Raw genomic sequence first — 15,144 nt, 5'->3', positions numbered from 1 at the left:
TGTAATAAAGTAGCTTTATCTGAACTTTAACAGGACAGACAAAAGTAAATCATTCCATTGGTTAAAAAAACCCTACATTCAGTTTTTTACCAAACAAAATTTCACATGAAAAGTATTGTGTGATTCCAAAGTTTCCGGAGTAGAAATGGAGTGATTTGAAATGTCAAAGACCCCATATTATTTTGCAAAGAAATGAAAATACACCTCAAAAATTCCTAAATTCCACATGTGAACAACAAAATACTGCATTATCTACCAACAACTGCATCGGGTAGGTCATTATGAAAGGCTAGCTGCCAAGATGTAGGAAATGGCTCCTTGCCTCTGTTCCCTTTAAGGAATATACAATCGTTTGAAACCAGTTCACACTAAGCGCTTATCATGCTGCCGTTACACTGAGATACTCAGTCCTTAAAATAATCTGATAGAGATTTTTTTAAAGCTGCAGCCCTCCCCAACACTGTATTTCTCAGTGCTCACAGTTCAGTAAGGGGGCAGGGAGGAGCGGGGGTCACAGCCTCTGGAACAAGATGTTTTGCAGTTTGACTTTAAATTACCGAGTTTTAAGGCCACCTGTGTTGGGTTGGTTTTGTTGGTTTGTTTTTTTTTTTCAGTGCTGAAAGTTGAAGTCTGATCACAGGGCCCCTTTCCCCACTGCGTGAGAACATGTTCCAACATTTTAGGTGTTATGTTTAAGTGTCTCCTTTTGGCACCACGGAGTTTGTTTGTACGTTTGTTTTTGTTTTTTTTAAAAAAACACAACTCCCCTAAGTTTCTAGTTCTGGCTGCCTTTATCACTCACTGCCACAGATGGGGTGTCCACGTTAACAGCTATGACTATGCTCTCTCCATCTTCTGTTTTGATACGTTTGAGTTCCTGCTGTTCTGACTGGTCTCCGTTCTGGCGCTTGGTCGGGAGCGACGCCGATGCGGACGCATGGGTTGCCAACATATGCAAAGGACTTGCAGCAGCTGGAAAAAGAGAATATAAAACTTCAGCAGCCTAATCCTTGTCAAAACAGATGATACCAAAAGCAAACTGCATTTGCATCCAAAGGATGTATGGGTACTACCTGGGGTATTAGCAATCCCCGCTGAAATTCAGGTCTTTGTGCACACCTGAAGGTCATTTTCACAAATGACTGAATTTTCATGCAGATTTGGACAAAGGTGGGAGAATGGGGAAGTATCTCCATTTTCTCAAAGGGGAGCTGAAGACAGGGGGATTAATCCCTACTGTGATTTGTGACAGAACTGGGAAGTGAATTCAGAATCTCCCTGCAGCCGGTTCTGGCCATGACCATGGATCACTGCAGAAGGCGTGACCTGGCTGGGAAGGGGAGCACTGCCAAGTCACACTCAGCTGGGGCCACAAGGTATTTAAGAAGCCCTGAGGAGCACACAACTCAAGCACTAATCCCCCCCTTTGATAGAGAATGAGCCATGTTCCCACAAGGCAAGGAAAAGGCAGTGCTTTAACAAGCAGCAGCGTTAAGAAATGACCCATTTGATTAAGTGCACAACTGAATTAGATCAACAGAAATGTATACAGTTCAAACGTCCTATCCAACATTTTACTCTTTTTCATTCCATGGAAATGAGAGTATAGGTCATTATTAATGGGTGGGTGCAGCCCTTTAAACCTTCTGAGACACCCAAAGATTCCTTCCCTCTACTTGTTAGCAGTCCGTTTCTCAGTATTGATGCTGACTTCATTAAACCAACTATTCAAATGCAAAACACTAATTATATATTTGCTTGTTAATTGCATTTCATAAAAAATTATCTAAACATTATCAAACCACCTGCTTTTTTACACACAAGCTCCCTTTCTTCAGCACTACCACTTGCTGGAATTATTACAGCATTCCCTGCTAGCAGAGCTTAAACGTGAAGTCCATAAGGAATTCTTACTTATTAAACTTGTTGCATCTGTTCTTAGTAAACTATCCCAGAGAATATCTGGAATATCACCTTCTGCATGTAACCAAACTGATTTGTACTTTGTAATTTCTGGTAAAACAAATACTTCAGAAAATATGTACCTGATGCAAAAAGCAATTTCTGACTAGATGCCACAGATAGTGCTGAATAAACTGCCTCACTGCTAATTTATTGTTGCTTAAATGAAAACAAGAAGTTTACCCCTCAAACATGCATGAAGACTACTACTGCACTACTCACTGCAGGGTCTGCTTAGTAGAAAGAGACTTGCTGGCTGCAGCCACCCTGATACATGGAAGTATAAATACACAAAAGAACAATGATGTTTGAAATCTACACTGCAAGTTGAAAGAAAAAGCATTGAGCTACATCATGACATTCTGCAATAAGAGACCTGAATTTACTTGGGGCATCACAGGTTTCACTCAGACTCACAGCTACTAAAAAGCACTGCTGAACTGTTCTGCTGAGAGTAAGATTTGAAAGTACCTCATTACTACAAACAGATAATATTAGAAGCACAGCAGTTGCTCTGGATTTCTTGGATTTCAGATTGCACAAGTCATCTTTCTCCAAAGGCAAACACATACACTTACAAATGTGTGTGTGAACACAGATGTGTGCAGTTGAACAGAGCCCTATGCAGATGTCTGTGTTTGTAGACACATGCAAACAAATCCTATTTCTGGAGGCCTAGCTCCTCCTTTAGATGCTTTGCCTGAGAATTACCTGGTTTCTGGCTGCTTTGGGAGTTACTGTAACAGAGAGAAAAGGATGGGAATACACCTCACTTGCTGTTCATAATGTTAACATCTCATGAGGTATTTAAGCTGAGGAACCTCAGAGTGAACATCCCCAACACTGCAAGCACACCCAAGTCCCACACAGTGAGAAGCACCACAATTCTACTCCTACATTCAGCCACATTCCTTAAATACACCCAGCACCCGTGAGGCTTCCCCACTCACGAAAACGTGCTGAAATCAGTTGAGTTTTCAAAGTCCAGTAAAAAGACAAAAAATAATTATTTCTTACTTTATAAAATAACTTTTCAGTGTATTTCTTGTGACTCTTGGCTCAATTCACACATCCCTTCTGACAAAAAAAAGCTCCTATGAAGTCTGACAGTGATTGCTTTTGCTTTACTTAAGCTGGAATTGAAGTGGAAGCAGAGAAAACACTGACCTATAAATGTCAGTGATGGAAGAAGAGTAAAATGGAAACAAGGAAGATAATTCATTCCATTATAAAGACTCTGGAGAAGAAATGCAGGTGATAAACTGATATAAGATAGCCTAAAACTATTTTGGCAAACATTTTATGACAAAAAAAGGCTCCTTCAGTATCAGACAAGATCTCAAAGTGAAACTGTTAGAACAAGCTGTATGCATGCACCTGCAAAACAAAACTGAACATTCTGTGAACAAGTGTGAATATATGAAAATTATGAAAAAGTACTGCTACCCACTCAGACTGCTGGGTCCAACAGGGGAAAGATGGTATTCAGACAACAAGAATCTCAAAACCATACAGAATTTTGGTCATTTTTAGTACAGAATAAAAAGTAACAGTTCAAAAAGCCAACCCACAAGCAAGTTCTGCTTTGTTTTCCTGTTGGTTGGTGCTTGACAAATCATCTGGGGAGCAGCAACCATTTTAATGGCACTGTTTTACAAGCACTTATTTTAAAACTTGTTTATATGAAGAGGGAGGAAGGATTGTCACCACTAAGTATATCCCTATAATGACCACAAAATGAATAAACAGTTGGTCAGGTAATCATCAACAAAGAGAAATGTTGGTTCTTACCAACCAAGAGGGAACAACCCCTTGCAAGGCTGTAATCTACTTTTTTTTTTGGGGCAGAATTTAGTTTCCAGTATAACTAAGAAAGACAAGTGAACAGAGTTCAAAAATCCAGCACTGGTCACATGGAGGTTTTAAGACATACAGAGAAACAGCATCTTGAGACAGTACATACCAGCATTGCCCTGGCCTTGTATTGCAGTGGTGATGGGGACTATGTGCGTTCCGTTCTGCGTTACAGTTTTTATTGGTAGCTGGTGTTGACCTAGAGGTGCTTGTTGCACTATAGTAACTGTCTGTAGGGGTGTGGTCTGAGATGTCTGAATGATACGACTAGCAGCTCCTATTGTAGCATGACTAATAGCAGGTATAGGTTCCACTTTAACTGGAAAAAAAAAAGATAAAACACCATTAAAACCAAGAAGGTGTTAAAGAACCATTTAGTTTTACTCAATCAACCTTCAGTGAAAAAGGATACTGGTTTATTACAAGTTCCAACATATCTGAGAAATTATTACAGTATCGTCATGGTTGGAAAAGACCTCTAGGATCACTGAGTCCAACTGTCACGCCCCAGAAAACCCACCAAAATCAAAATCCAACCTTGGCCATTAGAGCATGCCCTGAAGTACCAAACCAACATGGCTTTTGAATACCTTCAAGCATGGTGACTCCACCATCTCCCTGGGCAGGCTGTTCCAGTGCCTATACTCTTAGAGTATAGAAATTCTTGTTAATATCTAATCTAGCCTCCCCTGCCACAACTTCAGGCTATTTCCTCTGGTCCTGTCATTCTTCACTTGGGAGAAGAGGCCAGCACCCACCTTCCCACAACCTCCTTTCAGGTACTTGTAGAGGGCAATGAGATCTCCCCTCACGATGCACAATCTTCAGTTTTAGTCAAACATTTCAAGAGTCCATCTGGAAGTAAGTTTCAAATAATAATCCTTCTGTATAAAGAGCTAGCAAAACAACTAACCCCACAGGCTCTCACCTTTTCCTTCCTTGTGGTCTCCATTCTCTTGAGGTTCTACCTTGGGCTGGGTTACCATCGCAGCTTGCGTGACTACAGCCTGTCCAGCTACAGTGTAAGTGTTTGCTGGTGCTAATCCAGTCACGTTTGTGACTGACACAGCTGGTATCTGGTGGACAACATGTACTGTTTGAACTACAGGCTGCTGGGATGTCGATGTGGTCACAGGAGTTGCAACAGTGTAGGTGACGGGTTTAATAGTTTGTGGTAGCTGCCGTTGTACAGTAATTAAAACTGGTTGGCTAGATAGAGGTGATCCTACCAAGAAAGAGACAAAAATGAGGCTGCTGATCTTAATTATTTTTTTTGAGCCAGTCATTCTATTAAACCTAACACTAAAGGCTCAGAGGATTAATGACCTCCTTCACTAATGCCTGAATGATCCAAAAGATAACACCAGACAATGAAGATTATGACACACAGTTAAAGCAAGTGCTGTGTTAGCTCAGTGAGACCCATACACCATGTGGGCAAAAGCCCTCCCCAGATCCCCCAGATGAAGCTGTATTACCAAAGGTATGTTTAATACCCATTTAGTAAAACTCTTTTCCACAGATGAGATCATATACATGCTTCAGAGGTTGTATGGAGCATGTCTGTGTGGGCAAAACTCCCAGCTTCCCAGACTGGTGAAACCCTGGGACTATGTTTGCCTCTGCCACGGAATGGTCACTGGCACTTCTGTAGTACCAAAGTATCACCAAGAACACAGATGGTAAAAGTATATGAGCTAAGATAATGAAACAAACACCTCCTTATCCCAACATGCTTTATGCTTTTTTTTTTAATTTTAAATAGAAAAATTCTTATCATGCAAATTTATTCCTTCTCTCTTTAACCTTCCAATTCATTCATCCAGACCTGTGAAAGGATGACATGACCACAGATGCATGCAAGACATTTGCTTATTTCTGTAACCCATGTAACCTGAAGTTTTTTGTTGTTTTTTTTTTTTTTCTTAACGAGAAATAATGTGTTTTAAAAGGAAAATGACAACTGTAACAGGACAGTGGTCCAATGCAGGGCAGCAGCAGGGTCTCTGCTGAGTAACAAAGTGATCAAGGTGCTGGCCCAGCACACAGATAACATTCCATATGCAGGCAAGCAGAATTTACCTGTCACATTCACATGTTTAGCAAAGATTGACTCTAAGGAGGTTAAATATTTACCTTTTTTTTTGCTATGTGAAGTTTTGGTAATATTTACATGTCAGCCCTCTCCCACCTCCAACCCGCAAAGGCTTCTGTCAGGACTCCTCACCTGGGGCACTCTGTGCAAATCGCGCTTCTTGTATTACCGCTAGTTTTGGCTGGATAGCACTAGGCTCAGGTTCCATTGGGACTGGAGATCCTTCCCTGGACAGACTCTCGGGGGTCTGGACTCCACTGGAGTGCGCAGACAACACTCCAGAGTGATTAGGAGAAGCTGGGGCACTTCTGTATTTAAAAATGAAAGCAGCAGCTTATGTGTTTTAACTTCTGAACTGTGCAAGCCAGTGACCTTCCTCTAAGAGACCGTAACTCGCACTGCCCACAGGAGGGCACCTCTGCCTTCTGGCAAGTGCAGTTACAATCCAAAGCACTTCTGATGATCTTTTACAAAGCTTTTGTTAAACAGGGACAGAATTTAAAAGCAAACTTCAGGTACAGATAACGGAGAAGTGGTGGCTGGATACCTTAGAGAGACTCTGTAAACAATCTGTGAAACTTGAACGTTTCTTCTGGTGGAGAAGAATGATGAGCAAATCTCAGTCTACAGGGCAAGTAATAAAAGATCTGCACCAGCAGAAAGGCCGTAACTTTACAGAGGGAATAATTTAAACCCACCTATTTCCCCATCATTAATTCTGCTTGAATATTATAGAACTAAATACATAATTGTCATCTCTAAATTCAGTAAAATGGTAGCTGGTATTGGGCAAGTTCCTTTGCAAACAGTTTAAAATGCAGTAGATGGTAGTTAGAAATTAAAATGATAGTTCTGAAAAAAACCCCAAACAAACCCAAAAGATACATCAAGGCTTGCTTACATTAACAATCTGATAGTTATGCAAACTGAATCAGTTCTTTAACACTAAAAACATGAAATAAAAACAAGCCTAGTGTATGGGGCAGCCTCCTAGTAAATGATACAGAATTTAAACACTGAGTCTGGATGAAATTAAATTACTAACTTGTGACTGTATCCAAAACTATCAAGTCTGTATCAGCCTGAAGATTAAACAACAGCCATAGTCTTTTTGTTCATCTGTTTTTCCTTACCTAGAAGAGAGTGGTCCCAGAGGGGTTCTAAAGCAAGGTACTCCCCTAGGCCGCCTTTTCCTAAAAGCCTGCTCTATTAATTTGCTTTCAGAGGCAGGGTCTATCCTCCAGAATGAGCCTTTGCCTGGTTCTTCCTGGGAACGTGGTACTTTGATGAAATAACGATTCAGAGAGAGATTGTGGCGTATTGAATTCTATGGAACATAAAAAAATATGTAGAATTCATATAACTTTTCCAAGTCAGAATGTGGCCTACTGCAGCAGTTCGTACTATAGGAGACTCGGGGTTCAGCTCTTTAATTCCTTAATTCAACAGAACTCAAGAGCACTACTACAAAGGCAGTGCCAGAAACCTGAAAGGACTCGTGCATTTTTCAAATCTTTCCCAACAATTAAAAAACAAGTATGCTAATGAGGCAATAACAGGAATTCCATTTAACTCTCTAATGAGAAACACGGCGATTGCAACAAACTGTTGCAACACTACAAATACTTGAGAATAATGCAGTGTAAAAAAGAAAAAAAAAAAACACCAAACAAAAAATTGTCAGTCTTCACACACCACCCTTCCCCAGGTGTCAAAGAAAATGCAGTCAGTTGTAGGAGGGCCAGTAAAATACAGAATATACTGGTTCTGATCTTGTATGATAATCTTGTTACTCTTGCACAATACAGAAAGAAAAGGTTAAATTTCACAAGTTCCAGCCAGATTGTTGGGAGTTCACCCACAGTCCAGCCTGTCTCAATAAAGGAGCCAAGGATTTAGTGTATCTAGAAAAGCAACAAATGACAGTAGGTCCTAAAACAGCTCCTCAGTGAGACCATCATTACTGCACTCTGGTTTGCACATCACTTTATCCTCACTTTGCTGTAACACACACTTTGATCAGAGACTGCTAACACCCTGAAGTGGCTGTACCTATGTTTGGCTTTGCACATGTACTATTTTTTTTTTTAAGGTAAATAAACCCAAATATCATCACTAAAGCAGATGAAAATATACTGAGATTCTTGTGGAGGAACAGTGGAAAACCAGAGAAAAAGCTTGACACTAACAAAACCTCTTCAAAAATTTGCAAAATCAAGTGCAAATCATGCTCAAGTGTCTGAGTTCATGACTCTGATGGCAAGCTTGGAAAACTGAAAGCAATGATAACCATGTATTATTTCTTAAATGCTAACTGATGAAACCAGAAATGGTTTTCCCTGCCAAAAATTTGAACAGAACTAGAAATATGCCAAGACCATGTTTACAAACTGTATTTATTTCTCCATATGCTAGAATAAAAGAGTAGATCCAAAAGTACCTGCTAAAATGAGTTCAAAAAAAGGAGTCTTCAAATCCTCAACAAAATGAGACCTTTATATAATAAAGGATAAAATACCTCAATACTACTTATTAAGGCATGGGATTTGGTATGTACTCTATGTTTTGAGTAATATGCACATATATAGCCTCAAATATTATTTAAAACATCTATGGTGTAAGTCACCCTACCTGTAATCCAACACCTGATGGATAAAAACAGGCAGAGCTGTTCACACCAGGTACACCTGTTAGTGTAAAAGTACTGTTTTATACGACTAGTGACTGAACAGCACCTCATTTCCAGCTTTTCCAATAGTTTTTATGAATAGGTGCTAATTAATTATCCTAGAACATACTATGTCTGCTGTGTCTGTCACCTTGGTTTTGTGCATTATTATACATCTAAATCCCTACACTGTTCCAAGATCGAGTTCTTTAGCCATGCATGACAATATATGTGCATGTATGGTGCCATGATGCTTCCATCAAGAAGCACTGTATACACAGATGTTCAAGGTAGTTCAGAATAGGAAGCAAAAAGCACTCCAACGTTTTATAAACAGCATCTTGTTGCTAAAACAGATCTGTTAGTACAACTGCAGCCAGGATTCTGCATTGTTTGTGTGTGAAAGGGAAACAAATGAGACTTCCTAGCCACAACAACAGCTTAGTCCTTTTCTAGCCAAGTCATTAGCACAAAGCTAGGAATGGTTATAACTCCCCACTAATCTTGGAATTCCTCTAAGAGTGATTCAACTTTTATATAGGCCCAATGATAAATCAGCATGTGATTAATATTTAACAATCTATTCCTCTACTGAGAAGGTGTGTATTCTCTAGCCTTCTACTTGTACAGCAAGTAGGGTATTAACACTTCCTCACTTTTCCCCTCCCCCAGGCTCTCCAAATTTTACTTCCCTGAAAATAACTTCAGAGCATGCCTCTGAACTAAGCAGCAACACAGTGAAACTGATACTCCGTGATGGACAGAGCAGTCTGAATGTTCTAGGGGCAAACTGGCCAGTCCTGCTAACTGTGCTCTTCTGTCCTTGGCTTGGAACTAAAAACAGCAGCAAAGGCACTGAGCCTTTATGTGTATCTGGAAAGACTATGCCAGACTGATTCATACTCAGTTAGTCATCCTGGCAAATGCTGAGGCTGGTGTCTTTAAAAATGAAAAGAAAGCAGAAATTAATGCTACAGAATTGAAGGACTTGATCTAACTCAATACAGAAACTATTAAATTCACAAATAGACTATGCTGGTTAAATAAAAAAGGGCACATAACAGTGCAAGATAACACACACTTGTTCCTTCACTGTATTGCATGGTCAAGATCACAGTTTTCAAATAACTGAACTTGTAATATTTAATATCTTCATTTTATCTCAAAATAACAATAGAGATGTTTACACAAGGACGTTACAGAACACAACTACATTCCTAGATAGTGTATGCAATTGTACAATGCCAACTGTACTTTTCTTCCCAAAAGCTTCTATATATCCCCCCTAGAGGTTTAGAGAATACCATTCCATGAATAAAGCAACATTTCAAATACAGAATAATGTAAACTGCCTACTTTGTTGGAGAATTCAGGATTAGGAAAAAGACAACACACTCTTTGACAAGGTCTATTTATGAAGGACTATTAGGCTCACCAATTTACTACTTATGAGCATTTAGAGCTGCTAGTATTACTCAAACTAAAAATAAAAACATTCCAGAAATCAAATTTACCTGCCAGCCCTTGTCTGCTGTCCTGTAGTATGGATAATTTTTAGTTATGTGCGTATAAATTCCATTTAGTGTAAGCTGCTTATCAGGTGCCATTGTAATTGCTTGTACTATTAACTGTGCATAGGAGTAAGGTGGCTTAGAGTCATCCTGCAGAAGAAAGAGAAGAGTCTGCATCAGTAACCTTAAAAGATATACACACCACTTCCTCAAGCAAAAGTTACAAAACACAATTAGACTGATTAAAAGCATTTTTTGGCAGCCAAAATCTTGAGGCAGAAAAGAAACTAAGACAATTTTGCTCTTCTGAATAGCAAATGTTAAGATAATATTAAAAATGTGGAGAAACATACAACAGTAAAGAACGTTCAATAGGCCTTAAGCAGATAGAGAACTGAAAATACATACAGACCCTCCCCCAAAGAGAAGAGAGGTAAACAGACAAACAAATCTCATGTCTAAGTAAAAAAACCTCCAAAATGTTTTTAAAGTCTGCAATGTTAAATTACGCTTTAGTGCATATACCTTAGGAAACAAACTTTCAGAAGTCTTACATTCACTTCAGATGTAATTTGTGGGATTGATTTCAAACAGTCTTTACCTTTGGGCTATCTCCACCCGATGCTTCCTTGTCATTTTCTGACTGGGAATTGTCAGCCATTAAATGTAGGTCAGATGGTATTACACGACTCATTTTGTACCCTGAAGAGCCTGCACCACGGGGGCTAGATGGGCAGGAATTTGCAGCACTGTAGAGCATAAAAAGAAGATCCTACTATTTTGTTATACAGTATATCACCACATTATGTCTAATCAAAAAGCTCTTATTACAGAAAAGCCAGAGCTTCTAAACTACAGTTAAGGGTGTGTAACTATTTCCATTGCAAACCCCATCTCCCAAGCCTTTCTAACTCATCCATGGGAATTAAAATCACTGCAGGAAGAAACCTGTCAAATGAAGCTCAAGCTTTCCTCCTCAAAGGAAAAAGGATTAGCTGATTTATTAGGTTGTAAGGAGTATTTGTGCAAGATTTGCCAACAGAAAAGTCCACTTCCACTACGTAAGCAACCACAAATTTTAAGACGCTCATTTGAAACAAGAAACATGTCTTGCATGAAATTTCTGCCATATGCTTGTGTTCAGTCTGCTCAAAAAAGATCATCTCTCCTGAGCAGTATTTTTGCACATTTGAGAAAGTATAGTGAGCAGTGAGGGAAAAAAAGGTTTGATTCTCATTTAAATCTAAGCCAACACTATTTTAAGTGTTTACAGGTATGTGCATGTACATACATATATGTATAAAACCCACAAACTTATCTATAAATGGGATGGATCAGCACTGACTCATCTGATTTAATGCAGTATTAAGCCATAGCTGCACTAAGTTGGTTTTCTTCTACCATTTCCATTTAGCCAACAGGAAAGAGACAGTCAGGGTGTGATGTCTGTCCTCTTCCCCTCAGAAAAATCTGGCAGTGCTCTACAAGGACGCATATTTCTCAGCAATTCATACTGTAACTGATTTCAGCACAGGCCCCAGAAATTTCATAAAATCTAACTAAAAAGTAGAATGACAAAGTCTGCTGTGCCCCAGAACCAGCTTCATCTCCAGTCTTTAACTGAACTTGAATCTATGGTTCAAAACATCAAGTACCAAACACAGCTAGAGAATGTTACTCAGATTTATACAATAAAACTTTAACAAGTTTACATCTGTCCAGCTTTGTTTGTCTGCCTGGCTTCTCAAGCTTTTTGCTACCTCCCTTTTTATATACAGTAACAAGGCAGGCACAATAGACTGGACTATATGTATAATTTAAAAAGTATTGTTCAAGTTTCACATCACAAGAAATGCACCAAAAATTTGCTACTAATGATACTCTATACAAGAGAGACTGGATTTTTTAAGTGTTGCATGGAAGAAACCTTGATTGGAGCCTGGATTTTTTTAAGTGTTGCATGGAAGAAACCTTGAGTGGAGCCAAAACGTGTAACTAATTTATTTTTTTAAATATAGGTCACTGCTGTTGTATGTTTTCACATACCAACTGACAACATCTCTCCACTGTGCTCACTTTAGCATACATTGACAAAGCGACACATATGGTATAATCAAAGCAAATTTACAAGTCTTCTATAAAACAGGAAGATTTGAAGAGAAACTGTCAAGCTTTGCTCTCAAAATAGACTCAAAACTGTAATCTATTTTTTTCTTCTTTTTTTTTTTTTTTTTGTCATGAACTACTCAACAGGTGCCTGAAAGCCCTGAAGAGAATTACAAAACTCATAGTGAGGCAACAACTGTCGTGATGTATGTGGTATTATCTGAAATATTTACGAGCTATTCTGTCATTTCTCGGGCTGGATATGGTTTCCCTGAATTTTAATAAGAAACCAAACCTGTTTTATTCAGTGAAGTCTCGATCTCTTTTCTCTCTACTTCCACCATCTATACAGATCTCATTAAACAGCACAATATTGATCTCCAAGATCTTGGCAAGCATGAAAGAAGTCAATTATCCTTACATTCAAATTCCATTACTAAGATCTACATTTTTAACAATCCTTTGCCCAAGTGAAGATACAGGGAGGAAGAGGGGAGGAAAAATCTTTCAAAAACATGTAGGTGACTTTCAAACACAACTTTCAGTGCCTTTAAACAACATTTTTGCTCCTGAACTTTCTAGGAATTGTAAAAATTGTATCTAAACTAATTTTACCAGTTTGTGAGGACAGCTCACTTATGTTTAATTCAGTTTGGTCCCAAATAACAAGTTGGACAATGGTTACAAGTACTAAATTAGGCAGCAGAGCAAGTAAAAAACCCAGATTGACCTCCTCTGCAGAAGACTTCCCTATGCCAATTTTTAAAGTAAAATATCTGTTTGCTTCCAGCAATGGCTAATCAATAACAAATCCCCTTGAGTAAGAGATCAGTCTGTTTTCCATAGTAATAAAAACCTAAAAACATTTTTACTGATTATAAACTTCAGAGGGACAGTGACAATCAGAATGTTTAAAAATGCTGTAATTTAGACTTTTCTCACTTAAAATGCTGCCATAAGCATGCAAGAGTAAAAAGAAATCTAAACCACCTGAAATGCAAGGAAAAGAGAGGCTCTTTGCTGCTCTAAGAATGCCAGGCTCCTGAGCAAACTGTTTCACATTTAACATGTTAAATTTGAACATTAAATGCTGTTCATGTAACTAGCTTAGTATTATCAGAATGGTGGTTTTCTCCAAGGTAGGTAATGCTGAGCTTCATCTAAACTTTTAACATAAAAGCAAAATACTTAAAATGAATTAGAAAGCTGTCTCAAGCCTGTAACCATACATTGTCCCACATCCACTCTGCAGGGTTTAAATACCTGATAGTTCCTGTGGGAGAAGGGAGAGGGCTGATCAGGTGAGCCATGTTGTCTGGAATGTTTATTGTTAAGGGAGAGATCTGGGGTTGCACAGGCTTCACTGGGGACTCCGGGGCCTCTTGTTTTTCTCTCTTTTCATTGGACAGAGCTGTGAATGTTATCTTGATGTTTGTGCTGGGAAACCTGAAAGTACACCTGAAAAGTAAAAAAAAAAAAAAAAAGGCAAACATAAGCCACTTGTTTAAAGAACTCAACATTTTCTGCATTTAACTTACATGTATCGCCTAAACTTATTTTAAAATAAAAAGGTACAGTATCTTATGTAATTCCCCGTGAACACCTTAATTTTGCAGATCATACAGAAAGATTTGACCAGAAAAAAATCCTCAAGTAAGCAACTTTAATATTTGCAAAGAAATAAAAGCAAACATAATTCTTTGTGACAAGGGCAGCTTGTCTCTCCAGATTTCTTGAGGTTCATCCTGATCTTGCAGCTATCCATAAAGGACCACTTTGAAGACTAAAGGCTACTAATTTATGATACCAGATAATGGCTTTGGCAAATGAACACAGAGGTCCATGATAACAAAATCAATCAGGAGCACAAATTTTGGCCAATTTGAGGTCTACCAAGTTTCACAGACTGGTCTAACTAAAAGGTTGTTTATTTTATCTTAAAATACTTAACAAATTAAACACATGCAAATCCTGATAATTTACAGAGTACATTTCTGTTGTAGTATTACATTCAAGTATCTTTTTTTCCAGAGCTGAATTTAAGAGATTATTTCAATAAATTGCCCATTTTCAAATATTACCAAAGACTGCATGTCCAAATTGAGAGACTGACGGTAAACTAACAATGTGTAATTGTTTTAAACATTAAAAAATAAAATACAATTAATGCACCTTGGACTATTTTCTTTTCTTCATCTCTGTATATAGCACTTAGAAGTTAATTAAACAGAGCAGGCTGATTATAACTTCTCAGTAAATAAACAGATTGAGTAAACAAGAAACTTAATTTTCTCTCAACAACAGCATCTATAAAAATACCACTCAAATAACTTTACTATTTCTTTTTTCTTAAGCTGTTAGACTGCACTCCAAACCCACAATTATATTTACACACCTCTTTCACATGATGAAAAAGACTTTCCAATGACACTACACCCAGAAACAAACCACAGAAAATGTGAGGGGTTTTTTAAGTGATTCTAGGTAGGTCGAGTTTTATACAGAAAGGAAGCAACAGCATGCTGGGACAGGCCTAAGAAATGTAGCTATGAAGCAAGACACAGATGATAAAAAAAAGTGATAACAGAACCATAGAACAGTATGGGTTGGAAGAGACCTTAAAGATCATCTTGTTCCAATCCCCTGCCATTGGCAGGGACACCTCCCACCAGCCCAGGTTGCTCCAAGCCCCATCCAACCTGGCCTGGAACACTTCCAGGGATGGGGCAGCCACAGCTTCAGTTTCCAACTTGTAGACTTTCGAGTTCTGTAGCCTGTCAGAGCCTCCCGGACCCCAGCAGAGCTCATTTAACAGAACACAGTTAACATGAACTGTAACATTCAACAGACTGGTCACCAGAGCTCCAGCAGTAAAGTCCATTATGATCTTTGGTGTCAAGCACTGAAACCTACATGGTACAACTCTCCATGTCTTCAATCCTATCATT

At 38.7% G+C, this 15,144-nt stretch overlaps 1 protein-coding gene across 1 annotated transcript in view; it reads right to left on the bottom strand.

The window, feature by feature from the left end:
• FOXK2 (forkhead box K2) overlaps positions 1 to 15,144 on the bottom strand; it is a 44,759-nt gene continuing 29,615 nt past the window's right edge. Inside the window, exons 2-9 of the mRNA XM_051635289.1 lie at positions 13,460 to 13,654; positions 10,692 to 10,839; positions 10,094 to 10,240; positions 7,045 to 7,238; positions 6,044 to 6,219; positions 4,745 to 5,041; positions 3,926 to 4,135; positions 1 to 972 (exon numbers count right to left, since the gene is read on the bottom strand). Coding sequence (XP_051491249.1) covers positions 776 to 972; positions 3,926 to 4,135; positions 4,745 to 5,041; positions 6,044 to 6,219; positions 7,045 to 7,238; positions 10,094 to 10,240; positions 10,692 to 10,839; positions 13,460 to 13,654 — 1,564 coding nt within the window. The 3' untranslated portion in view covers positions 1 to 775. The remainder of the gene's footprint in view (positions 973 to 3,925; positions 4,136 to 4,744; positions 5,042 to 6,043; positions 6,220 to 7,044; positions 7,239 to 10,093; positions 10,241 to 10,691; positions 10,840 to 13,459; positions 13,655 to 15,144) is intronic.

This window comes from Apus apus, chromosome 17 (assembly GCF_020740795.1).
Source record: "Apus apus isolate bApuApu2 chromosome 17, bApuApu2.pri.cur, whole genome shotgun sequence".
NCBI classification, from domain to species: domain Eukaryota; kingdom Metazoa; phylum Chordata; class Aves; order Apodiformes; family Apodidae; genus Apus; species Apus apus.
Note: the sequence above shows the minus strand (reverse complement) of the source record. Positions and strands in the feature narration are given on the sequence as shown.